Genomic DNA, 24769 nt, shown 5'->3' with positions numbered 1-24769 from the left:
GCAGGCCCCGCCTTGGCCTCCCCCCAACCAACCCCGCGGACCCGCCCCCGCCCTCCTGGGCCGCCCTCGTGCACCAGCAGCCCCGGAGTCCCCCTGTCTCTGTAGTCTGGGCATGGCGCGCGCAGTGGAGCCTGAGCGGCGGCTGCTGGCCATTTACACAGGCGGCACCATCGGCATGCAGAGCGAGCGCGGCGGTGAGTGGGGACTGCCCCAGGCGGGGCTGGCCTCAGACTTGGACTCGGACTCAGGGAGCCATGGGCGCCGCACCTGAAAGGCAGGTCCCCTCCTGCTCGGATGAGGCTCGCTGCAGGGCTCAGTGAGAAGCGGGTCTGGAAGTGGCTCAGCTGCCTGCCGGGCAGGGGTGGGGAGTCGTTCTCTCACTGTCTCTGCCCTTCTGAGGCTACCGCGCCCCCCACGGAGCCTGCTTGCCCACACCTGGGGAGAGGAGGAGAGGCTGTGGACTTCACCTGTCTGCTGCCCCATGGTCAGCACACAGGGGACTCTGGGTGCAGCCTGTCCCGTGCAGTAACTGCACCCTCGGGGTGGGGAGAGCCCCCAGAGCATGTGTCTGACCCGTTCCCTGGACAGACAAGCTGGTGGGAAGGTGTTGGGAGGCTGTGAGGACTCCTCCCTGGGGACCCCCAGAGAGTGGATGTCACCTCCGCCTGGCCCAGCAGTAGAGCGTCTACTTCCTGCACTTTTGGGGACAGGACGCAGGACATGGTCCCTCTGCTCGGCCCCACAGGCCTGGGGAGGGTGGTGTGGAAGGTGATGGCACCTGCCAAGGAGCTGGTCCTCAGAGGCCCAGTGTACGAATGTCACATGGTGTCGGGGCTCTCCCGGAGGGCTTCTCAGAGGACATGAAGCTAGCGGGAGAGTGGGCCTGGCCAGGAGCAGCAGTGTGAAGGGCAAGGGCGAGGAGGAGGGAGCCTGGTGGGGCTGGGGCCAAGAAGAGGGGTCTTTGAGAGCTTCCCCTGAGCTGGGACCAGCCCGGGGTCTCTGTCTGACTCTCCAATGCTGCCCCTCTGGGCTTGGTATGTGTCCGGCTGCAATTCCCTGGAGCTCGCACACAGCTCCTAGTGGTCCCAGATGCACTGTGGCCTCTGGCAAGTGGCCTCTGGCCACGGTCTTGCTGCAGGGGCATCGTGCCGCCTGCTCCATGCTTGTGGCAGGGCGCTGTGGGCTCCCTCGCACTTGCGCACTGCGTGTCTGAAAGGGACACAGTCACGTGTCCGGAAGGTGAAAAGAGACTTTAACGCTAGAAAGTCGGGCTGGGGGGTGGATTTTGAGACGCAAAAAAGCCTTCGAAGACCCCTAGGGGCAGGGGCTGTGCTCCAGGTGCTGGAGTCTCCAGGCTCCCGAGGGACGGAGGGCACAGGCAGCGGCCGTGCCCCTTCCTTGCATCGCAAAGGGCAGCCAGCCTGTCTCTCTGCGAGGACCTGTCTGGAGGCGTGGCCGGGGCTGGGTGGGGGGAGCAGCTCCTTGAGCCCAGGCCCGCAAAAGACGCCACGGCATCACAGTGGTGCTACCCACCCTCTCCCCTGTGGCAAGGCTTGTGGGGCGTGGGGGCCAGAGGGCGAAGAGGGAAAGACATAAGATGTGGTAACTGCCGTCCCCTAGAAGAGTGGACAGCACATACAGAGCCGCGAGGGACCGGGTGCCAGGGCCACAAGAGGCCGGGGGTCCTCAGGCTGCTCTCCTCTGTGACTGGCGGTCAGCTGTCCTTCAGGGACATGCAGATTGTGACCCGGCACCTTGGCTTTTTTGCCTAAAAATGTGTGTGAGCTGAAAAGGCTTCCAGGAGCAAGGGCAGCTCTCCGGCCAAGGCCCCAGCCTACAGGCCCCAAGCCCCAGCCCTCTGGGCCCCCCTGCAGGCCCCCGCCCCGGAGCCCAGGCAGACACGGGCATCAATGATTAACGGCTCTGCTGACGTGGGCTCTGGCCCCCAGCGGCCTGCAGAGGGGAGTATGGCTTCGTGGGCAGCAAAGCTGTTTGGATTGTCGCTGTTGGGACAGTTTCTGCACCTGCTGGTAAACAGTGGCCTGCCGGGCAGAACACGCCCTGCCAAAGTTCGGGAGGGCAGGGGTGATGGCAGCAGGGACACACTTTGACCTGTCCCTTCTCCGAGTTCAGCAAAGATATTACAGGCCTAGGGGCTTCGTGTATCCAAAAACGGCAGATAACCCCAAGGCCGAGCCCAAGCTGGTGTCCATGGCCGTGTTCCAGGCTGCTGAGGGGCCCAAAGGCCTCTCAGCCTTTGGGTCCCTTTGTGGGGTCAAACTGGGGCCCCCCACCTGCTTGCCACGCTGCCCAAAGTCCCTCGTGAGCCCTGTTCCTTGCAGGCCAGCAGGAGGGCAGAGCCGTGGGCCGGGCAGCATCCCCAGCCATTCAGTTGCCGCTGCCCATGGCTTCTGCTCCCTGCGGCGCGGCGACGGTGCCCCGGCCTGGGCAGCCCTCTGTGCCTTCACGAGCCTGCGTGTCTAAAGTTTGGCTTCGGTGGTTTTGGGGGAGCAAACTCTCCCCCCCAGGTGGGTGTGTTCGGTGGGAGCTGAGAAGTTCCGGCACCAGCAACTCATCCCCTGCCTGTCTGGGCCAGGGAAGGGGCCCGGACAGGGTGGAGGGCTCAGGTTTTGCAGGACCTGGAGTTTTTGGGGGACCCTCATTAAGGAAAGTAATACAGTTTACAAAATCAGAGTCAGGTGTGAAAGCTGATATTTATTTAGAACGGTAAAGGATATCACAACTTTCTAAAAAGCCAAGAATAGAATGAAATGTAGAAAAACAGTTGTGAGTTAATGGTCCTGATCCTCCTTCGTGGCCTGTGTCCCCGTGGTTCAGCTGCACAGTTGCCGCGTTCTTGCCACGTGACGATGGGTTTGCCACACTTTGCACGGAGAACAGGGTACCAGGAGGCTTAGTCGTTTCTGTGGCTGGCTTCCCTGTGCTGCCCACACACGTCCTGGGCAGGGACACCAGGATCCACGTCCTCCACCATGCCCTTCCTGCCACGCTGCCTCGTGGCCGTCCCTGGGAGCCATTGCCCCAAGGGGCCAGAGAGCAGCAGCATGGCTGTGGGCAGAGGTGGCCTTGCAGGACGTGAGCATGTCCCACGAAACCCAGACCCAGCGGACCCCACTTCCCCTCCCCCTAAGTGGATCCTCAAGTTTCCACAGGCCCCCCGGCTTCACCTGCCGTGGAGGAGCCCGAGAGCGGCCGGGTCGGTGTGACCGTCGTAACCACTGCCACAAACCAGGAGGCTCAAAAGCACAGGCATTTATTCTGGAGGCCAGCTCTGGAGGCCACAGTCCGATGGGGTCCGTTCCAGGGGCTGCACCAAGTGTCGCAGGCTGTGCTCCCTCCGGAGGCCCTGGGGAGACGCCTTTCCCTCTCCCACCCCCGAGTGTCTCTCCCAGTGTCTCCTCCCCGTCCCCACACGCCCTCTCCTCTGTGTCCCGTCACCCCCGTCCAACCCCCTCTCGCAAGGACACATGAGATGGCGCCACGGGCCCGGCTGCAAATCCAGGACCCCTCCATCTCAAGATCCTTAACATACCACATTTGCAAAGACCTTGTCATGTAAGGTGACACCCACAGGCCCTGGGGATTAGGACATGGACATCTTTTGGGGCTGGGACGCTCGGCCACCAACACTGGGTGGCCACTGAGGCTCCTGAATGCCCAGGGTCTGAAGTTTGGTGGTCGCTGCTCACAGGCTGGCAAACGCAGACCTCTGTGCAGGCCTGTGTCCTGGCCACGCTGTGGGCATCTGGGGAGGGCACAGGCCGACAGGCACGCATGGGCTCCCATGTCCCCATCTGCTGACAGAGCTCTGTCGTGTGGTGGCACTCGGCCAGCCTGCATCACCCAATCCTCCTGCAAATGTCCACAGTCCGCAATGTCGGGCGTCCTACAAGGCTGGGGAGGGTGGGAAGGGGTTTGGAGCCAGGGTCGTGTTGGGGCAGGGATGCGGAGAACGGCCTGGCAGGCATGGCGGGTGGGACAGCAGAGCAGCGCTGTTTTAATTGGCCATGTGTGGCTAATTTGTTATATGGCAGTGGGAAAAGGGCACAGCAGGCCTGGGTGGGGTGTTGCTGCTGAGGGTGGGGGAGGATGGCCCAGGAGGGCTTTGGGGCTGGCTGGGGGCTCTGGAGTGGCGGGCTAGGGGTCGGGGCTGAGCGGCTGACCTCAAGGAAATGAGTGGTGTGGTCAGATCTGTGGGCAGAGAACCGGCCCCTGGCCTAGTGTGGGTCCCACTCTGATGGCGGCAGGGAGACAGATGGAGGCAGACCTGGGGCCAGCAAGCCTGGCTCATGCATCCTTGTGGGGGAGGCCAGCACGCTCCAAAGCTTCTCCAGGGGAATGGGCCAGGCGTGGACCCACAGCTCGTGTGTGCTCCCTTGGCTGGCCGGCTGCTTTCCCTGTTGCGAGTTACAGCATTTTACAAAGGACGAGAGAACACCAGGGCATGGGCACATGGGGCTTCTGAGATGCGGAGCTGCAGGCAGGTGGCAGAGCTGGTGGGGGTTGGGCACTTGCTGTGTGCTGGGCCCTCTGGTTCGGGGGTCTAGGGCCGAGGGGCCCTGGTGGAGTCACACACAGTCCATGCCCTCCAGGAGCTGAAGGGTCAGCAAATGGTGCATGTAGGAATGGCACTGTGGTCTAGGCATCTGGGAAGGCTTCCTGGAGGTGGTGTCCTGAGCTGGGCCTTGAAGCACCTGCTGGGTGAGAAGTGGGGTGGGGCAGAAGGACTTTCAGGCAGAGCCAGCGACTCATCTGTGGGCATAGTGGGAGGTGGAGGTAGAAGAGTGGGGGCACATGGCCGGGTTGTGAGACAAGGCGGGAGAGGGCAGGGCCTGTGAGCCTTGGTTGGGAGTGTGGGCTCATTTGGAGACAGGGTGTAAGCAGAGGCAGGACCGGGGTGGAGGGCCAGACACCGGGCTGAGCTCCCGGGGCTCTCCGGGCATGAAACGAGGACTCAGTCTCGGCTCTAAGGCAGGAAGCCGTGGCTGCCGTGGCTTCCAAGTGTGGCCCAGCTGCCCAACCTCTCGGGCACAGTGGTAGCTGCATCCCTAATCCTGGCCTCTGACTTTCATAAGGGGCAGAGCCCCCCCTCGGCCCCCGCCCCTATGCAGGGCCTGGCTGCCAGTGACTGCCCCTGACCACACACTCCCCTGGACTCTGCCTGCAGTGCTCGTCCCTGGGAGGGGTCTGGCTGCTGTCCTGAGGACGCTGCCCATGTTCCATGACGAGGAGCACGCCTGGGCCTGCGGCCTCTCCGAGGACACCTTGGTGCTGCCGTGAGTGTGGGCTCCTCTGGGGGCCCTGGGCAGTCGGGGGTGGGAACAGATCCTGAGCTGCACAGTCCCAGCTGGGCCATGCAGCTGCCTCCAGGCTCCGATTTCCCAGTGCTCCCTCGAGCCACTGGCAGGAGCCTGTCCCTAACGTCCTCTCACCTCCGCCGGGCTTTAGGGCTGGCCGGCAGCGTCTTCCACTGGAGCCTGAGCCTCGGAGGAAGGCAGGGCCTGCAGCTGCAACTGTGCCTCCTCCCGTGCCCCCCTAAGCTGCTTCAGCACGATGAGGGGCCCCCGTCTAGGGACTGTGCCCATCAGGAGCAGCTGGGCTGGCCCAGGTGTCCCCCTCCAGCGTAGAGGTCCCTCCACTTCTCAGCTCTAGGCCAGTTCCCCGCTGCCCCTCGCGGATGGAGGCTGCGCTCCCTGCAAGCCAGCGCCCTTCCAGCATCTTCTGCTGGCTCATCTCTGGCTGTCCCAGCCTCCCTCTCAGAGCTGGTGGTGACAGGAACGCTGCTCAGGAACAGCCCCTTCTGGCCCACATCCTCCACGCTCTTGGGGACCACAGCCCCTGGCCTTGGGGACTCCAGGTGGAAAGGAGGCTAGGCTCTGCGCTCAGAATTCTGGGAAATAGCCCATGTGCAGCCACTGGCGCACCTTAGCAGGTGCAGGGTCCTCCGCTGGGCCAGGGGGGAGCAGTGGTCAGGGGCTTCCGAGCAGGAAGGCAGAGTGGGAGCCCACCCTCTATCTCCTGCAGCTGCGCCAGCCCAGACCAGAGGGTCTTCTACACCGTGCTGGAGTGCCAGCCCCTCTTCGACTCCAGCGACATGACCATCAGCGAGTGGGTTCAGATTGCCCAGACCATAGAGGTGGGATTGTGCGGCGTGGGTGGGGCTGGGGCGGGGCTATGGGGCTGGGCGGGGTTCTGGCGGGGCTGTGGGACATGGGCGGGCCTGGGGCTGTGGAGCCGGGCTGTAAAGGAGGGCTGTGGCCGGTGGGTGGGGCTCTGCTGTTTGTGGGGGCGGGGCGGACGCAGCCCTGGGTCCTCGGGAGGTGCGTAGGCCTGCCCCGCCTGAGAGCTGGGTCATGGAGCAGTGCAGCTTCAGGGCGGGCCAGGTCCCCGGGTCACCGCTGCTGGCCGAGTCTCTGAGCCCCTTGCCCGATGCAAGCGGGGGTGGACAGCGGGGGCCATGTTTGCCATTGCGGAACGGAAGCGCCAGGCACGTTGGGTGGCTCTCCGGTCCCAGGAGTGCCGGGCGCACTGTGCAAGCACCTTCGAACGCACACAGGCTGCGCGTGCCCGACCCTGGTCTGCTAACCCTTGCCCTCACCCAGTCCTAACCCAACTGTAACCCTAAACCTAACGTTCACCCTCACCCAACCCAACCATAACCTTCACCTTCGGCAGTTGAGTCTCAGTGAACTTAGGGCCACAGGGTGTCTGGTGTGCTCGATGAGGCGAACCCGCCCCAGCACAGCCCTTCCCCTGTCACAGCCCCGCCCCAGCACAGCCCTTCCCCTGTCACAGCCCAGCCCCAGCACGGCCCTTCCCCTGTCACAGCCCCGCCCAGCACGGCCCTTCCCCTGTCACAGCCCGGCCCAGCACGGCCCTTCCCCTGTCACAGCCCCGCCCCAGCACGGCCCTTCCCCTATCACAGCCCCGCCCCAGCACAGCCCTTCCCCTGTCACAGCCCCGCCCCAGCAAAGCCCTTCCCCTGTCACAGCCCCGCCCAGCACGGCCCTTCCCCTGTCACAGCCCCGCCCCAGCACAGCCCTTCCCCTGTCACAGCCCCGCCCCAGCAAAGCCCTTCCCCTGTCACAGCCCCGCCCAGCACGGCCCTTCCCCTGTCACAGCCCCGCACCAGCACAGCCCTTCCCCTGTCACAGCCCCGCCCCAGCACAGCCCTTCCCCTGTCACAGCCCCGCCCCAGCAAAGCCCTTCCCCTGTCACAGCCCCGCCCAGCACAGCCCTTCCCCTGTCACAGCCCCGCCCCAGCACGGCCCTTCCCCTGTCACAGCCCCGCCCCAGCACGGCCCTTCCCCTGTCACAGCCCCGCCCCAGCACGGCCCTTCCCCTGTCACAGCCCCGCCCCAGCACGGCCCTTCCCCTGTCACAGCCCCGCCCCAGCACGGCCCTTCCCCTGTCACAGCCCCGCCCCAGCACGGCCCTTCCCCTGTCACAGCCCTTCCCCTGTCACAGCCCTTCCCCTGTCACAGCCCCGCCCCAGCACAGCCCTTCCCCTGTCACAGCCCCGCCCCAGCACGGCCCTTCCCCTGTCACAGCCCCGCCCCAGCACGGCCCTTCCCCTGTCACAGCCCTTCCCCTGTCACAGCCCTTCCCCTGTCACAGCCCTTCCCCTGTCACAGCCCTTCCCCTGTCACAGCCCTTCCCCTGTCACAGCCCCCCCCCAGCACGGCCCTTCCCCTATCACAGCCCCGCCCCAGCACGGCCCTTCCCCTATCACAGCCCTTCCCCTGTCACAGCCCTTCCCCTGTCACAGCCCTTCCCCTGTCACAGCCCCGCCCCAGCACAGCCCTTCCCCTATCACAGCCCCGCCCCAGCACGGCCCTTCCCCTGTCACAGCCCCGCACCAGCACAGCGCTTCCCCTGTCACAGCCCCGCACCAGCACGGCCCTTCCCCTATCACAGCCCCGCCCCAGCACGGCCCTTCCCCTGTCACAGCCCCGCCCCAGCACGGCCCTTCCCCTGTCACAGCCCCGCCCCAGCACGGCCCTTCCCCTGTCACAGCCCAGCCCCAGCACGGCCCTTCCCCTGTCACAGCCCTTCCCCTGTCACAGCCCCGCCCCAGCACGGCCCTGCCCCAGCACTGCCCTGTGTCCCAAGCAGCCTCCCAAGCACCTGTGGCCTTGGCCCTGTGCCCAGCACCTGAGTGGACGCCTGGGCTCCCACGCGCTGCCTGGAGGCGGTGCACCCTCCTCGAGGCCCTCCACGAGCGCCGAGCCCAGCACGGGGCAGCCCCGGGGCTGACAGGCCCTGCCAGGTCGCCGTTCTGAGGCCCCGGGGAGACACTGGCGGGCAGTTTGGGTGCCATGCCTGCCCTTGGGGATGTCCAGGGGCCCTCACACGCACCCCGCGTGCTCTGACCCCGGCACCAGGCCTGGAGAGATGGTCCAGGACTCCAGGCAGGGCTGGCCTTCCAGAGAGTCTTCTAGGTCGCAGTGGACAGGGTCCCACCCGCGCCGCCCCCGCCTCCCTCCCTCTGCATCCAGGTCCCCGCCCTGCTGCCCCGCTGTGCTTGTCCCAGGGGGAGGGACGGTGGGGAAAGGGCTGTCCTGCTGCCCTGAGCGCTGGCCTCCCACAGAGACACTACGAGCAGTACCATGGTTTCGTGGTCATCCACGGCACAGACACCATGGCCTTCGCTGCCTCGGCGCTGTCCTTCCTGCTGGAGAACCTTCAGAAGACCGTGGTCCTCACCGGGGCCCAGGTACCCCAGGGGCCCGAGCCTGGGGTTGGGGCATCCTGAGGCCACAGGGCAAGTCAGTGCTGCTGGGGGCTGAGGCGGGACCCGGGCTTCTCAGTTTGGCAGCTCCCGGAGTGCTGGCCAGGGCTCATGGCTCTGTCCTGCTGCCCCTGGGGGTGGGGGTCATGGCCTGCTGGTGGCCTTGCCAGCACCCAGAGCCCCGCCTGCACTCAGCCCTGCTGGCACCAGGCAGCCTTTGCTCTCCCCAGTAACGGACTGTTTCCTGCTGCCCCTGTGACTACCTGACATTCGCACAGTGGCTGGGGAGGTCCTGGTCATCTCTGCTACCTTTGTCCCTCTCTTCCCTCTTCCCACTGCGCTTCCCACCAAGGCCATCCTCAGGGAACCCTGGCACCTGATGCCCTCCCTCTTTTGCCCTAACCCAGCCCAACTCTGCAAAGCCAGGGCTGGTGGAATGTTCCAGAAAACTGCTAGATTTTTAGGGAAGGCAGCAGGGGAGATCTGGACCCTCATTAGTACCTGCTAGAGAGTGACTTGGGGTCCCTGTTGCCTGCAGGTGATTTCACAAGAGCAAACCCTAGTGCCATAGGGGCCATTACCACCTGAGCCCTTGGGGACCCTTCCCCACAGGGCAGAGGCCTGTGTCCCTTTGAGCAGAACCTGCTGGCAGCCCCGGAAAGCTCCAGGGAAGCCCTTTTGCCAGGTCTGCCGGCACCATCCTGGTTCAGCCATGCCTGCTGGGCCCCCCTTGTCCTCCAGGGGTCTGGAGGTGGTCCCTCTGGTGACAGGCCAGGCCCACTGCACTCACTTTGGCTGCGGAGCCCCTCCTGCTCTTGCTGCCTCCTGTCCACACCCGCAGCCCATCCTGGAGCTCCTGTGGGGTGGCTGGGGCTCAGGTCGACTCTCCTCCTCCCAGACCCTCCCAAGCCCTGGGGAGGAGAGCTCCATGAGGCTTCTCCAGGGCGACTGTGGGCCCCGGGAGTGTTCACACGAGTGTCCTTCTAACCCTCACCCCAGCTTGTGACGAAGCATCCTTATCCCTGTTACACCAGGGGGAAACTGAGGCTCACAGGCCAGGGGCTCATCCCCAGCCGTGCACCAAAGAGTGCCACCCCGAGGCCAGGGCTCGTTCTCTCCCAAGACCCTACACTGACCGCTCCCTGGCCAGCTCCTCCCTGGCGTCTGCACACCCTGTGGCAGACCAGGCAGCGGGGGACAGAGCTGGACTGTGCTGGCTTCCGGTGGAGGCCCCTTCCATTGGCCCCACCCCGGGCTCAGCCCACAGTTCCACTGGGGGTGAGGGCGAGCTGTGGCGCCCTTGGTGGGGGGTGTGGCCAGGCTGGATAGCCAGGTGGTCCTGGGCAGGAGGGCCATGACGCATTGCTCCCAGTGTGGGGACTGGCTGGCCCCTCCTGCTAGCCCTGGGCGCGGGACCCCCAGGGAGCAGAGGGAGGCACCAGACAGAGGCTGGCATTGCCCCAGCATCAGCCGTGGTTGGCAGCCTTGAAAATGGGCTGACTGTCCCCTGCCGGGTGGCCCTGTTCCCTCTGCACTCCCCACCAACCATCCCAGGCCTGCCCTGGCCCTCCTGTCCCCCAGCCCCGGCCTGGAGGCTCCTCGGCTGGCTGAGGGTTTGCCTGGCGCGCTGACCGCACCCTCCCATGCTGCCCCACCTCAGCCCCTCTCTGGTCTCCCCACCAGGTACCCATCCATGCCCTGTGGAGCGATGGCCGTGAGAACCTGCTGGGCGCGCTGCTCATGGCCGGCCAGTACGTGATCCCCGAGGTGCGGCCCGGGGCTGCGTGGGGGGTGGGGGGCTCCGCGGATTTTAAAGATTCGTCTGTCACCTAGTCAGCGATGCAGTCACTGTCCCAAACCTCAGGAAAGTGAGAGCAGAAGGGAACAGAGTCGCCCCTAAACCTCGCTCCCCAGAGAGTGCATTTTCTCCCACATTTGTTGTTGTAGACATTTATACTTATATTGTGGATTTGTGTGCGAGTTTCCACGGAAACAGGCTGCACCCGCTGCGGCATCTTTCCTGTTCCTGTGGCATCACGGGGAGACGTCCCCATGCCTGAGTGGAGGGACCAGGAGCCCATTCTTATCTTTAGCGCTTCCCTCCCTGCCCCCGGGCAGGAGGGCGGAGGGCGCAGCCTGGTCCCTCCTGGGGAACAGCCCCCGCACAGCTCAGTGCCAGGAAGAGTCCTCAGCTCCCAAGCGGCACCTGCAGGAACTCACGTCCACCACAGGGGGGCGTCTGTGGAGTCTCTGCTTGGAGGGGAGCATGGTCCCCCCCCAGCCACCTGCCCACCCAGGGCCCTGTGTCCCCAGGCCCCTGCAGGCTCTGGCTTGCCCATGGGGGGACTGGGGCTACAAGGGGCCTGTGCTGAGTGGCCGTCCGAGTGCCTCCTCCTAGGAGGGGCCCTGCTCAGGGTGGGTGGGGTGACAGGCCACCCTCTGCCGGGGCCTGGGTGTCCCTGTGGATGGCAGGGAGGACACAGGGGTCCAGGGCAGGCCAGCTCAGCCCCAGCCCCGCCCCTCCCCTCCCGCAGGTCTGCGTGTTCTTCCAGAATCAGCTGTTTCGGGGCAACCGGACCACCAAGGTGGACGCCCGGAGGTTTGCGGCCTTCTGCTCCCCCAACCTGCCCCCTCTGGCCACTGTGGGCGCCGATGTCACCAGTAAGCCCCGCCAAAAGCAGGGCCCCAGATGTGTGCATGGGCTGCTGCAGGGACACCGTGCCTGGGATTTGGGGGTTCCCCTGAGTGGGACAGGGCCCAGCACTTGGTTCTGCCCTGGGCTGTGGAGAGGGGGCCACATGTGGCTGCACAGCTGGGGCCTCAGCAGGTTGCCACAGGCCCAGCGGTGGGGCCTGGAGAGGAGGTTCCGGGGCCCGTCCCTCCTGTGTCCTGCCCCAGCCACATGGCTGCACGCCTGGGAGCTCCTGCCAGACCGTCTGTGGCTCTGCCACACCCCTGTCCTCCTGGGACATGTGCTCCTGCCCTGCACCCTCGGCCCTGGGCATTTCAGGGGAGTCGTTCTGTGCTCTGGGCCTGGCAGGCAGCCCAGCTGTCCCTGTGGGCCGGTGGTGTCCCAGCTGGTCCTGTGTGCTAAGGCTTCCCTGGGTGGGGCAGGCCCTGGGCGTAGGGGCGGCCTCAGAACTTGCTGTCAGAGACCAGTACCCTGGCCAGGCCTCCCCCGAGACTCAGGGCCAGGCTCCCAGCCCTCCTGGGGAGCCTCTGCCTTCCTGGGCTCTGGGCCAGCTCCGCCCCCGCCCCCAGGCCTGTCTCTCCTCCTGTGACAGGAGGCTCTCAGAGTGGCCTGCCTGGGCCCTGGTGCTTCTGCGGCTGCTCCAACCCTGCCCCGTGTCTCGTGCTTCCTGACTGAGGTGTGGGCCCAGGACACTGGGGCCTCTGTCCTCACCCCGCTGGCTCAGGGGTCCCGTCCCGGAGGCTCCAGGGCCTGCAGAGCTGGCGTTCCTTTGGGGGCCTTTTGCCGGCTTGCCTGGCGCTGGGCTCACCGTGCGCATGATGGGGTGCGGTGGCTTGTCCAGAAGTGACGCGGCTGTTCCCGTTTGACTGGGTGGCTGTGCAGCGTCCCAGCCCGCTGGCGGGTGGAGTGCCGCGCCCGTGCGTGCTGCTGTTCGGGCCTGGGCCTCGGCGGGGCCGTGGGTCGGGCACAGGAGAGGCAGCTCCTGGGGAGCCTCCTGGTGCGGCAGGCGCTGTCCTGCCCCGCTCCGGGGAGGAGCAGACCCTCCCAGAGAAGGCCGGGCAGCCAGGCCTCGACCTCCCAGGGCCTGCGGCTTCCCGGAAGATTCCCCAGATGCAGGCAGGGACCCCGAGGAGTTCTGGGGCCTGGCATGAGGAGGGGAGGAGGGGTTCTGGGCACATCTGGCTGGCAGCACTGTCCGTGGAAACAGATGACAGCAGGTGGCTCTGAAGGTGGGACTTGCTGGTTGCCCCATGACCCCTTCAGCAGGACTGCATGGGAGGAAACCACAGAAGTCACAGCCCCAGTGCCTGGTTCTGCGGGTGGGAAACTGAGGCAGCGAGGGGCAGGGCCACACAGGGAGGTGCTGGGTCACCCCTGAGCCCTGGCTCCTCTTCTGGGGCTCTCGTCCTGGACCTGCCAAGCCCTGACACTCACTCGGGCACCTTCCAGGGAGTGGAGGCCCAGAACGCGTCAGTGCGTCCGTGTGTGCGCGGCACCCCAGCCCCAGGAGCCAGGCTGGGCTGTGTGCCCGCTGAGGGCCCAGGCAGTGTGGCGGCTTCTTGGAGGAGGCGGCCCATGCCGGAGCGGGTGCTGGACTGGCTTGTCTGTGCTGGGTGGTGGCACTTGGCCCCTGCAGCCCAGGAAGGAGGGGCGGCGTGGAGGTGTGGGCGGCTGCCCTGCAGGCCCGGCTCCCTCGGGGGCTGAGTCATGCCTTATCTGGGGCTCAGGAGTGGAGCTTCTGCCTGTGGGAACCCCGCCCCAGCCGAGTGCGGAGGGCTTCGCTGTGGGTTCCGGGGCTCTGCTGGCACCGTGTGCCAAGCCCGCGTGGGCCTTGGGCGCAGGGCTGCAGCACAGCTTCCCAGCCGGCGCCGAGGCCAGCCTCGAGCGGGAGGCTGCCCCACCCCCGGGCCATGGTCCGGCCGGTTTTCCACCTGGGCAGGTGTGGGAACCCGCGGCCCCGCCCCGCCGCCTGATGTCAGGCTGCCAGGCCGGTTCTGGCACCCGGTGTTGAGAAACCCCAGCCTCTGCCCAGGGTGTGGCTGCTGGGGCCCTGGGGAGGGGGCCGCGGGGCAGAGCCAGCTGCAGAGTGTGTGCCCCCTCTCTCCTGGAGCCGGCGGGTGCACTGCCACTCGGGCTCCCTGTCTCGGGCTCATCCTTGGACTTTCCCTGTGGGGCGAGAGGGGCTGCACCAGCCACCCCAGGGCCACAGACGGGGCTTGGTGCTCAGTAGGCACCCGGCCACAGTCTGCCCGGCGCTAAGGCAGGCGCGTAGAGGCTGGGTCATGCCGGCCTGGGTCTTCCGTATGTCTGGGACACGTGCTGTCCAGGCCGGGTCTCCAGGAGACCCACATTCTCACCCTGCCCTGCTGGCATGAACTCCCCAACCCTTTGGCTCCCAGAATATAGTCCCTCCGCAGGGGCTGTTTGGGACTGGGTGCTGGGACTCGCCTGGTCACCGGCCACGACCCTCCTCTCTCTGCCCCAGGCGTGGTGACAGCCACACCCCTGGCCTTCAGCAGGCCCTGGGTGGGAAGGTGTTGGGGATCCCAAGGGGTGGCTTCTGCAGGCCCTCAGGAGGCAATGGGCTGGCTGCAGGCTGTCCCCGTGTGCACCCCCTCTGCAGCTGTAGCTCCGGTGGTGGCACCCCCGGCCCCCTGGCTGATGCCTTATCTGCTTGTCCAGCTGAGACTCACGTCCCTGAATTAAAGGACTTCTTGTGCTGCCATGGGGTGGGGTTGACTGCTGCCCCGTGGGGTGGGACCTCCCTGTGAAGGAGCCCCTATTCCCCACCCCCAGCACCCCTGCGTCTCACACCCCCTCTGACTAGTGTCTTGTGTCTTGAATATTCTTCTGTTTATTGCCACATGTGAATTGCTGTGGCAGAAACAGCAGGAGGCCCAGGGCTGACATCCCCTGTGGGGTGGGAGGAGTGGGGTGGGGTCCTGTTGCCCCATTCCAGTCCTCACTCTGCCTGACTCTCTGGGGCCCTAGTCCAGGCCCTTCCCACTCTGGGCCTCAGACTCCCAGGGCTGGACCAGAGGGTCCCCAGGTCCCTGCTGCCCAGACAGGCTCTCACGTCCCTCAGTGAGTGGGGCCACCAGTGTCCAGCTCTGCTCTGCTGGAGGCCACCAAGTGCCCAGGGCCGTGGGAATGGGGCCTCTGAGGGTTTGCGGGCGGGAGGCTGGGGGACCGCAGCAGCTCAGGGCGGCTCTCTTGGCCTCGCCTCCGCCCAGCCGGGTTCTCAGGGTGCTGACCCCAATTATCTGCCCCTTCCCCTTTCCCTGGGGCCTGGGACTCCACCATCACCCACCCTGGGTGTGGGGAGCGGGCGATGGGCATGTGTTAGGACTCTAGGATTTTGGGGTGAGTTGGATGGAGGCGTTCTTTCCCCAGAGGGGGGGGCCCACAAGACTCATGCTCCCGTCGACCCCACAGCAGTGGCCAGGGGCAGGGCTGGCCGGAGAATGCTGGCCTGACCGCTCCTGGGCTGCCCCGCTGGGCCACCTCTGCCTCCCTGCGTACCCCCAGGCAGCCTGCACGACTCGGCCAGGCCTCTGTCTCTGCGGGGTCCTCCGTGCCGCCTTGCCCGGTCAGCCGAGATTCCTCCTGGGGCCCGTCCCCCTGGTCACGTGTCCCCCTTGCTTGGCCATCGGTCTCTGGACTGAGAGCACCTTCTCCCTGGGCCCCGAGCGCACCTTGGAGCCTGGCCCTGGGCCAGCTGAGGCCCAGGTGGATTTGCCCCGGGGAGGGGGACGGGGCAGGAGGGCCAGGCGGGCTGGGGTCTTGGCTGGCAGGTGGCTGCAGGCCCCACACCGGGCCCTTCCCTGTCCCCACAGTCAACAGGGAGCTGGTGCGGAAAGTCGGCAGGAAGGCGCGGCTGGTGGTGCACGACAGCATGGAGCGGGACGTGGGCCTGCTGCGCCTCTACCCCGGCATCCCTGCCGCCCTGGTAGGGCCGTCCCCCCACCCCCCACCCTGCCCCTGCACCCTCGCAGCTCCCGGGGTGCCGGGAACTCGGCCTCTGTGCTGCAGCCCTGCTGCGCCCGCTCCCGGCACCCCGGCCTGCGTGAGCGTCGCCAGGATGTGCTGAGGCTTTGGGGCCCACCCGTGTGGGTGCTCGTGGACGCTGATGGCTCTCTTGTCGCTGCCTTTCCCTGGTCCTCCACGGAATGCCGTCGGCCCCTGAGCCCCTGCAGCGCCCGCCTCTGTCCTGCTCCGCTGAGAGGCTGACGGCCGGGCCCCTCCCTGGAGCTTGCGGGCCTCTCGGGCGTGGGGGGGCCGGTGCAGCTCCAGGGGCCCTCGGCGTGTCTCAGTCAAGGCAGAGCTGCGCTGGGGTCTCTGGTGAGCCCCCTCGCACTGTCCTCTGCCGTGTTGCGTGGTGCTGCGTCCTGCTACACCAGGCCTTAGACGCTGCAGACAGGTGTCCCGTGGGAGAGCCTGGCGGGGGGCAGCCCCGGTGGCTCTCCAGGTGCCACAGCCGTGCACACCTGCTCGAGCCCAGCTGTCCCGGGAGCTCGGGAGGCGGCCGGCTGCTTCTGGTCTGGGGCCCTCTCCTCGGATGGCCAGGGCGGCCTATGTGGGGCAGGCGTGTTGGCCCAGTCACTGGGGCAGGAGGCGGAGGCCCTCACCTCGGCCCTGGCCCTGCCACCCTACAGGTTCGAGCCTTCCTGCAGCCCCCCATGAAGGGCCTGGTCATGGAGACCTTTGGCTCAGGGAACGGGCCCACCAAGCCGGACCTGCTGTGGGAGCTGAGGGCGGCGGCTGAGCGCGGCCTGGTCATTGTCAACTGCACCCACTGCCTTCAGGGGGCAGTGACCTCGGACTACGCAACTGGCATGGTAGGGGCAGGGAAACCGAGGCCGGAGGAGGAAGGGCTGGCCTGTGGGCCCAGCTCTGATCCGCAGACCTCCAGCTGGGGCACACGTCTGGGAGGCTGGGGAGGGAGCGGGCAGCCCTGCCACGAGCCCCCGCCCACAGGCCATGGCAGGAGCTGGCATCATCTCAGGCCTCGACATGACATCGGAGGCCGCCCTGGCCAAGCTGTCGTATGTGCTGGGCCAGCCGGGGCTGAGCCTGGACGACAGGAAGGAGGTGCGTCCACTCGGGCTGTGGGTGCGGGCTGGGCCACACTCGTGTGTGCACACGTGTTGGCTGGCTCCCGAGGGTGTGCCGGGGGGGCCGCAGGAAGAGAGTGGGGGTCCAGTCCGGGCACGTGTGCCTGGGTGGGTGCGTGGGTGGGGGAGCAGGTGGGCTCCGTGGTGGGGAAGGGGAGCTCTGGGCCCCAGGCCGGCCCCAGCCCTTACCCGACTGCGAGCTCAGGCACTGCCTGCCTTGTACCTGCTCTGGGGGGCAGCAGGTCCTGGCATGGCCTCCCTCCCTGCTGCACCCTTTCCTGGGGGAGGCTAGACACAGCCAGCCCCAGGCTCTTGGGCTGCAGCCCCTGGGGATGGGAGAGGCCGTGGGGGCCTCAGAGACCCTGAACTGGAGCGGCTGGCAGGTGGGGCTGGCTGGTGCGGGAACCTGGCGGGGATCACACCCCAGCCGAGTTCCAGGCCCAGCGCAGGCCCTCGGCCAGCGGGGGAGCCTGGCCCTCCAGGCTGTCTGGGCTGCGTGTCTGGCCCTGGCAGGGTCTGCCCAGCCCTGTGCTCTCTCCCCCAGCTGCTGGCCAAGGACCTCCGCGGGGAGATGACGGTGCCCACGGCTGACGAGCGCCAGCCCCCGCTGCTGGGCAGTACGTTGGGCAGAGGGGCCGCCTGGCTCCTCAGTCTGAGTGGCAGCCAGGTACTGCCGACGGGGTGGGGGCAGCACGGGTGGGGGGCGTGTCTGAGCGCCAGGATGGGCCCTTGCACCCCCGGTCCCTGTGGGACCTGCCAGGCATGAGCCACCACGGTCATTCCAGCTGTGAGCTGGAACCAGCCAGGCACGGCCTGGTTCGAGGGCCCAGGAGGAGGGTTTAGGGTCCACAGCGGGGATTTGTGGGGATCCACGGACAGCAGCGGGAAGGGACCAGGCCACGTAGCAGAGCCTTCCCAGCATGTAGACGGGGGCGCACAGTGGGGTGGCTGGGGGCCGCTGCCTGGCTGGGCTGCTGCCCTCTGACCACCAGCGCTGGCCCTGGGTGCAGGGGCTGCAGGAATCTGCCTGAGCAGGGGGGAGGTGGCCAGGCCCCACACCTGCACCCGGGGACATGGCAGCCTTGAGCACTCCCATCACCACCCCTGTGCAGACCTGGGAGGGTGGGGTCTGCAGGGGTGACTGGGGCCTCCCCTGCACCCTGCACCGTGCCCCCCCACCTGGGCGGAGCACTGGGCCTGGCATGGGACACTGGCAGAATGGAAGGGAGCAGGGCTTCTCCGAGCTGCCGGGCCCGCCGCAGGCCTCCTGAGCCTTTCTCCCCTGCAGGAATGGCCCTGCCCTGGTGAGCTGTGGTGGTGTTAACTGCCACTTGCTGGGCGTGGGCAGCGGTCGGGTGAAGGGGCCTGGCTTGTGTGGCCTGTCATTAGGGTGGCTGCCTAGGGCCCCAGGGCCCCTTGGGACGCAGGCCAGTGGCAGCAGCCTTGTGGTCAGGCCAGGCCGTGCCTGCTGGGTGCAGTGGCCTCCTGGCGTGTTGGGGAGCTCCTGGATGATGGGGTGCTAAGATGGGTACCCCTTCCAGGAACACGGAGCAGGACCCTGCTCTCCAGGTGGCTGGCGCCCCTCCTGCGTGCCCCCAGCTAGTGACTTATTCTATCCCCGACAGTGGTGGAGACAGAGGAACAAATGAACCTTGGAGGGCAGCCCTGGTCACACCACTGGGGCCGGACAGTGTCCTGGTGTCCTGGCCTCTGCTCCCGGGCAGGGCCCTAGTGGGCCTCTGGGTAGGGGGTGAGGTTCCAGCCCCAGGCCTGTGGATGTGGCATTTCAGGCACTTTCTCTTTCGTGCTGGGGGACTCACCGTCTGGGGGTGGCAGGCACACACAGTACCGGGGACTGCTGGCTCTGGCCACCTTTTCCCCTGGGGGGCCGAGGACCCAGAGGGAGGCGTGGGTCCCAGGTGCCACCTTCCCCCACCAGGAGGCAGATGCTGTGCGCGATGCCCTGGCGCCCAGCCTGGCCTGTGCCGCGGCCCACGCCGGCGACCTGGAGGCTCTGCAGGTGCTCGAGGAGATGGTGAGCCTCACTCTGGGGCCGCCCCAGCCATGCGGGCCTGGGGTGAGGGGCGCGGGCCCCTGTGGACAGAACGGCCTCTCACCTGGGCTACCAACCCCACTAAGCGACTGCCAGGTGGGGCAGTGGTGCTGTCCAGCCAGCAGGTCGGGCCTCTCTGCAGCGGAGGGGTGGCACAGTAGCTGAGCCGAGCCCCCTTGGGAGTGCACCCCACCCTCCGTGGCCTGCCTGGCTCTGCCCGGCCCTCCCTCAGGGGCCACGTGGCCTTGTTTTCATCCCAGGGCAGTGACCTGAGCCTGGAAGACTTCCGCGGCCAAACCCCGCTGCATGCGGCCGCCCGGGGGGGCCATGCCAGGGTGGTCAGCATGTTGTTGCAGAGAGGTGTGGACGTGAATGCCCGTGACGAGGATGGCTTCAGCCCACTGCTGCTGGCCGTGCGGGGCAGGTACGGGGCAGGTACGGGGCAGGGGCTGGACAGAGCCACCCAGGCAAGCAGGCGCAGATGGGGCGCAGAGAGCCTGCCGGACTGCCTGGGACACACAGCTTCCCCGGGCAGAGCTGGGTGAGGCCAAGGACGCCTGCTTCCCAGAGCCATGCCTGCCTGGCAGGCACTTCGGGGGCACAGGACACTGGTAGTCGGGCTGCCCTGCCCTGCAGTGGGGCAGAGCCGGGGTCACGGAGGCCTCTGTGAGGGCTTCCCCACCCTGAGCCTCGGTTTCCCCGCCTGTAGCGTGTGCTCGAGTGTGTGTCGGGGTGGGGGCTCCCCGAGCGGGGCGGCAGTGAGGTCCATGGTGAAGGAGAGCACTCGCAAGCGGGGCTCCCCGCCCAGGGCGGAGACCGGACCGGGGCCGGGAGGCCTTGTCTTCCCCTCCCAGCCCAGCCCCGACCCCGCTCCCTGGGCCGCGTCGCCAGCACATGGCCAGAGCGGCAGGTGCTCAGCCCGAAGGTCCTCTGGTGGGGCCATCTCTGTTCACTGGCGAGGCCCTGCCTGGTCACGGGGCTGTCCCAGGGCCACTCCCCGCGTCCCTCCACGTGGGCCGGGCGGCTGCTGACTGGCAGTCAACTCAGAGCAGGTGGGGGCGAGGCGGGCAGGGCTTGGCAGGGCCCGTCCCCGAACTCACGTCCTCAGGGCCTTCGAGGGTGGGGTGGGGCTCCCCTCGCAGCCCCTGCGGGTCCCTCTCCATTGCCCCATCCATACCCCGACACAGTGCCACATGCTGAGGGAACATGTGAGTGTGCTCGAGGGCGGGGGCCGGTCAGCCTTTGGGCTGCCCCGCGTCCCTGGTGCCCGACTGCAGCCTCCGCTCAGAGCCCCGAAGGAGCCAGAGGGACCTGCCTGCCTGAGCCCAGCCCGAACCCAACAGCTGCTCCCGGGGATTTCTGCCCAGGGGCGCTCGGCCTGCGGGACCCGGGCTCTCTCCTGGGTCCCTGGAGAGAGCCCCAGGGTGTCTGGGCCTGGAGTCTCCAGACTGGCGTGTCCATCCTGGGTGCTCTTCCCCAGCTGAGAGTCTGGGCCGGGGCTTGTAGAAGGTTCTTTCCAGGCTCGAGCACTGAGGGAGTTCTAGAACGGGCCTGGCGGGGGGTGGGAGAGCAAGGGGGTGAGGGGCCATGTGTGGGAGCCCGGCGCCCAGGCTGGGCTGGTCTGGGCCGGGATTCTGGACTGTGCACCCTCGGTGTGGGTAGGTATCTCGGAGATGAGCTCACAGGGGCCCGCCCCTCGCCCCTCCCTGCTCGCGATACCGTCTGGGGCTGCACTCCCCTGGCAGGCTCCCTGAGGTCGCCTGCCTGGCCCTGCTGAGGCCTGGGTGGCATGGAGGGCCAGTCCACTACTGACGCGTCTGCCGGGGTGGCGGAGGCCTGGGGACCCCCATCCCATCACCTCACACTCCCTGAAAATGGGGTGCCCCCATCATTTGTGGTACTTTGCAGGGCATAGTTTGTGATTGGGGTGCAATGACCACGTCACTCCCACTGCACTGTGGGGGGCAGCCTGGACCCCGAGCCTTCTGTTCCTGGCTTTGCTGGAGCCCCCCCCCCACCCAAGTCCCCACCCCACACACAGCTCAGCCCAGGCCTGGCTCAGGTGAAGTGGCCTCTGGAAAGCACCTTGGCCCCAGCCCTGGCCCCCGGGCCCGCTGACACCTGTCGGGTTGTCTGCCTGGGCCACATCCTGCCCTGCCCCCAAGGGCAGAGTTGGGCCTCCTGGATCCAGGGTCCCCACAGCCAGCCTGGGCCTGGCTGGGCAGGTCCCCATGATGTGCGATCAGTGTTCGGGGTGCATAGCGGCCTGGGACTGTCCTCTAGGGCGACTGTCCCCTGAGGACGGGCCAGGAGACTACGCTGGGGGCACCCGGGGTGAAGGAGGAGCCCCCTGCAGGCCCGAGCTGTCCTGGGAAGGGGCTCTGCGCGAACCGCACGCCTGGGCCTGGCCACAGGGTCGGGGCTCGGCCACGTCTGGGCCCAGGGCTGCGGGGTCCTGGGCGGGCAGGTCCTCGTCCCTGTCCACAGGACACAGGCTTTGCCAGTGTCTGGGCGAGGTGGGGGCTGGGCCTGGGCCTGGCCAGGGCAGACGGTCCCTGCGCTTTTCTCGTGACAGGCACCAGGGTGTCATTGGCCTGCTGCGGGTGGCCGGGGCCTGCCTGTCCACCCAGGAGCTGGAGGACTCGGGGACGGAGCTGTGCAGGTGAGAGCACAGCTCCGGGGACGTGGGGACAGGACTTGAGGAAGGGACGTGGGTGGGGGGCTTCAGAGGAGGGAGCGCCCCTCAGCACGTGGCACCAGCCTGGCTGGAGGGAAGAGTCTCTCTGTCCTGGGCACAACGTGGGGGTTGCGCCCAGCTGAGAGCAGTCCCACAGCGGGACAGCGGGGTGTACCCGTGTTGGGCGTGAGGAGGGGTGGGCGGAGGCTGGGCTGCATTTGGGGAGGTGGGGGAGGTGGGGGGCAGAGGGGCTGGGCCTAAGGGTGGCGGGGCCTGGGCCTGTCCTGAGATACACTGACCAGAGACCCTCCTGCCTGGACTCACGGCAGCCAGTTGCCAATGTGCCTCTGACCTCCTGCTGCCCTGAGTGACCTGAGGCAGGCTGGGGAGACTGAGGAACAGGGAGGGCCCAGCGTGGTGTTGGTGGCAGGCCTGGGCAGACGCCAGGCCTGGGCTGCAGAGCCTGGACCCCTCCCCACACAGACACTAGGCTCCCCCTCCTCCCCCTCCCTCCACCCCAGAGCCTGGGGCCTGGCATGGCCTCCATGCCCAGCCGGGCTGCCCACGGGTGGGATGCGAAGGGAAGCAGGGGAGAGGCCGAGGAAGGAGACCTGGGCCAGGTGCAGGTGGCAGCAGGTGGTGCCAGGGTGGGGGTGCTGCCGGTGGCTGGGCTCCGTGACCCTGCAGGTCGGAGGAGAGTCGGGCCTGGGCAGTGGTGGTGATGGGGACCCAGGCGGACTGGCTGGGGGGCGGCTGGGCTGCCCGCGCAGCGGGAAGAGGACCCCAGCCCTGGCCCGTGCCCACCTTGCCTAGACACGGGGCTCAGCCCTCCTGCCCTGGTCTTCGGTGTCCCCGGGGGCAAACATGGCCAGCTCTGCCCTGCCTTCTCAGCGACGAGGGGATGCGGTGACCAGAGGGAGGGGCTTGGGCTGACCCTCTGGGACCTGCACAACCACTTGTCTTGACTTCGAAGGGACTTCTGGGGTGACTTGGTCCTGACAGAGGAGGAAACTGAGGCGGTAGCCAGGTTCCATGCGAGTGTCTTGGGTGTGGGCTTGGCCAGCCTGAGCGGCTCAGCTGGACGAGGTGTGGGAGGGGGCCCTCGGCCAGCGTGTGGGAACTTGGCCTCCCCCTCCCCCACGAGGCTGTGCAGGGGCTCAGGGCGGGTCGGGGTGGGGTAGGGCTATCCTACGGGATTCACCCAGAAATCACCCTGCCGTTGTGGGGGCGCCACGCTGTTTTCTGATGAGGAGCCACTGGGGCCTTCTGGGGGGGCTTGCCCTCCCCAGCCCCCAGCCCACGCAGGTGCGGCCCCGCCCTGGCTGCCCCCCCACCCAGCCAGGGAGGGAGCAGGTGCTTCCCGGCAGGTGTCCCGGGCCCAGGAGGACCAGGCGGCCTTCTCCGGGGCAGTGGGCAGGACCGCTCCCTGCATGGACTCCCGCACGCACGCCTGCTGGGGCCAGGCGCACCCCCGCCCTGGGCGCCTCCCGTGAACCCTGTCTCTGAGCCACCCGGCTGCTCAGACTTTCCTGCTGCCGCTGCCGGCCCGCCCGGGGAGAGCGCTGTTGTGAAATGTGAAACTGGCGAGGGCACTCGCAGTGGGGGTGTGCGTGTGCTCACGTGTGCGTGTGCTCACGTGTGCGTGTGTGCTGTGAGCTGGTGCCCTTGACCTGTGTCACGGTCACACTCACTGGGTGAAACCAGACTCCAGGCTGCCGTGGGCCCCAGCGACTCCTGCCCCGGGGCCTGGCCACCGCCGGGTCAGTCGTTGGGGCTGGCTTCATCAGGGCGCCCGGGGCGAGGGTGGGCCGGCGGACGGGTGCCCGGCAGGCCCTGGCAGCTCCCTGCCCTCCCCAGGCTGGCATCCCGGGCAGACGGCGACGGCCTGCGGGCATGGTGGCAGGCAGGGGCCGACCTGCGGCAGCCGGGCTATGATGGGCGCAGCGCCCTGTGTGTGGTGAGTGCCCCCACTCCCTGCGCCTCTGATGAAGGCTGCCACCTCCAGGAAGGCCACCCTGACTGGCCCTCCAGCTCCCCTGCCTCTGCTCCTCCCCAAAGCCCGACTGGGGAGCGGGAGCTGCCTAGCTCTCCTGGCCTGGGCAGGGGAGGGGGGCGCCCAGGTGGGCGGGGCGGCGGGGCCGGGGCTGGTCAGTGCCCGACCAGCCCTCGGCAGCCCCTCCCCACGTGCACCCCACAGGCAGAAGCAGCTGGGAACCTGGAAGTGGTGGCCTTTCTACAGAGCCTTGCAGGGGCGTCACCGCTGAGGCCCCAGGTCCAGTGAGGGACCTGGGCGGGGCTGGCACCACCCTGCCCCAGTGAGTTCCCAGTGGCCGGATCCTGGGGACAGTCCGAGGGGGCTGGGAGGGGCCAAGTCTGTCCCGGGTCTGCGGAGCCCCTCTGTGGGCCTCTGGGCAGAACACAGTGTCAGGGTGCAGGGCTTCCTGGGGGATGGGCCGGCCTCAGACCTCCGGCGTCCTGTCCAGAGAGGCTGCCCCATGACGGACCAGACCTGAGCACCGAGGGCCCCAGCCTCGCTCCAGACGCTTCCACGGCTCGCCCCGCCCACCGCCCCAGGGGGCCCGGGGTTGGGTGCCTCCACCTGCTCCCAGGCTGGGCTCCCAGGCCGGCCCCGGCGGGCACCCACACCCCTCCCACAGTCTCCGGGCTGGCACTGGGCTTTCCTGTCTGCCCGGCCTTCATACACCACCTGCACCTCACGTGTTCTCAGGAAGGAGGTCTCGGGAGACCTCACATTTTCGGGAAGTGCTGCCTGGCGTCTAACTTGAAGCCGTCCTGCTGCAGCACAAGCCATTCCTCTCCTTCCTGTTGTGACCTGCCAGGGGACGCCAGGCACCTGCCCCGCTGGCTCTTGGACTGAGAGGCGCCCCCACTGCTGGGGCTGCTCCCACCTGTTCTCATGACAAAACCTAAAGGTCTCTGTTGGGCAGCGTGGCAATAAAGTCGTTCTGGGGACCGCTGGCTCCCCAGGTCCCCCAAGCCCAGCTCTGAGAGGGTCTGTCTGGGTCGCGGGACTGTGGAACGTGGGGGTGCTGGGCCCCCGGCTGGGGCAGAGGGCCCTGTCTTCAGCACCCTGGGGTGAGAGAGACACTTGGCCAGTCCTTCAGACAGCCCAGTGTGAGTGTGGGTGGGCCGGGCAGGGTGTGGTGGCGTGGGGAGGTGACACGGGACAAGCTGTCCTTCCTTTCCCACTGCCCCGATGGCATCCCTGCATTTGCCCAGGCTGCTCCCTCCGCCAGACGCCCTCTGCCCTCCTCGTCCTGCTCTCCTCACTTCACCTCCTCCAGGCAGCCCTCTGCCCCGGGTGGCACCTGCTCCAGCATGACTGTGTCCTCACGGCTCTTCCTGGTTGCTGTCTGGTTTTCCGTCACCTTAGTGTCCCCTCTCTCCATGCTCTTCCTGGCAGTGAGCCCTTCGCACGGCCCTTCGAGCTCCCCGTCCATGGTCCCTGCCCCACCGCCCG

The 24769-nt window shown here is 67.5% G+C and overlaps 1 protein-coding gene across 4 annotated transcripts; it reads left to right on the top strand.

Moving 5' to 3' along the window:
- The first annotated feature begins 51 nt into the window (after window positions 1–51).
- ASPG (asparaginase) lies at window positions 52–24285 on the top strand. Of its 4 annotated transcripts, none has more exons than XM_012746509.3 (16): window positions 53–194; window positions 5189–5297; window positions 6046–6157; window positions 8612–8737; window positions 10436–10519; window positions 11287–11413; window positions 15281–15393; window positions 16100–16282; window positions 16422–16535; window positions 17103–17225; window positions 18498–18593; window positions 18872–19035; window positions 21187–21273; window positions 23146–23245; window positions 23486–23603; window positions 24017–24121. In XM_012746509.3, exons 1-15 carry the CDS (start codon window positions 113–115, stop codon window positions 23567–23569), a joined length of 1704 nt encoding a protein of 567 aa, XP_012601963.2. In that variant the 5' UTR covers window positions 53–112; the 3' UTR covers window positions 23570–23603; window positions 24017–24121. The 4 variants fall into 4 exon arrangements, with proteins under 4 accessions (XP_075859776.1, XP_075859775.1, XP_012601963.2 ...); XM_012746507.3 differs by lacking the exon at window positions 24017–24121 and adding an exon at window positions 23772–23884; XM_076003661.1 differs by lacking the exon at window positions 23146–23245 and having other exon boundaries at window positions 52–194; window positions 23486–23541; window positions 24021–24285.
- The last annotated feature ends 484 nt before the right edge of the window (window positions 24286–24769 follow it).

Source organism: Microcebus murinus, chromosome 6 (assembly GCF_040939455.1).
Source record: "Microcebus murinus isolate Inina chromosome 6, M.murinus_Inina_mat1.0, whole genome shotgun sequence".
Lineage (NCBI taxonomy): Eukaryota > Metazoa > Chordata > Mammalia > Primates > Cheirogaleidae > Microcebus > Microcebus murinus.
Note: the sequence above shows the minus strand (reverse complement) of the source record. Positions and strands in the feature narration are given on the sequence as shown.

Bases quoted from the DNA above. Each gene is read 5' to 3' on its own strand.
- ASPG (XM_076003661.1), top strand. From the start codon at position 113: ATGGCGCGCGCAGTGGAGCCTGAGCGGCGGCTGCTGGCCATTTACACA. The intron at 10,520-11,286 runs GTGCGGCCCGGG...CCCCTCCCGCAG, and splicing joins GCCAGTACGTGATCCCCGAG to GTCTGCGTGTTCTTCCAGAA. The intron at 11,414-15,280 runs GTAAGCCCCGCC...CTGTCCCCACAG, and splicing joins TGTGGGCGCCGATGTCACCA to TCAACAGGGAGCTGGTGCGG.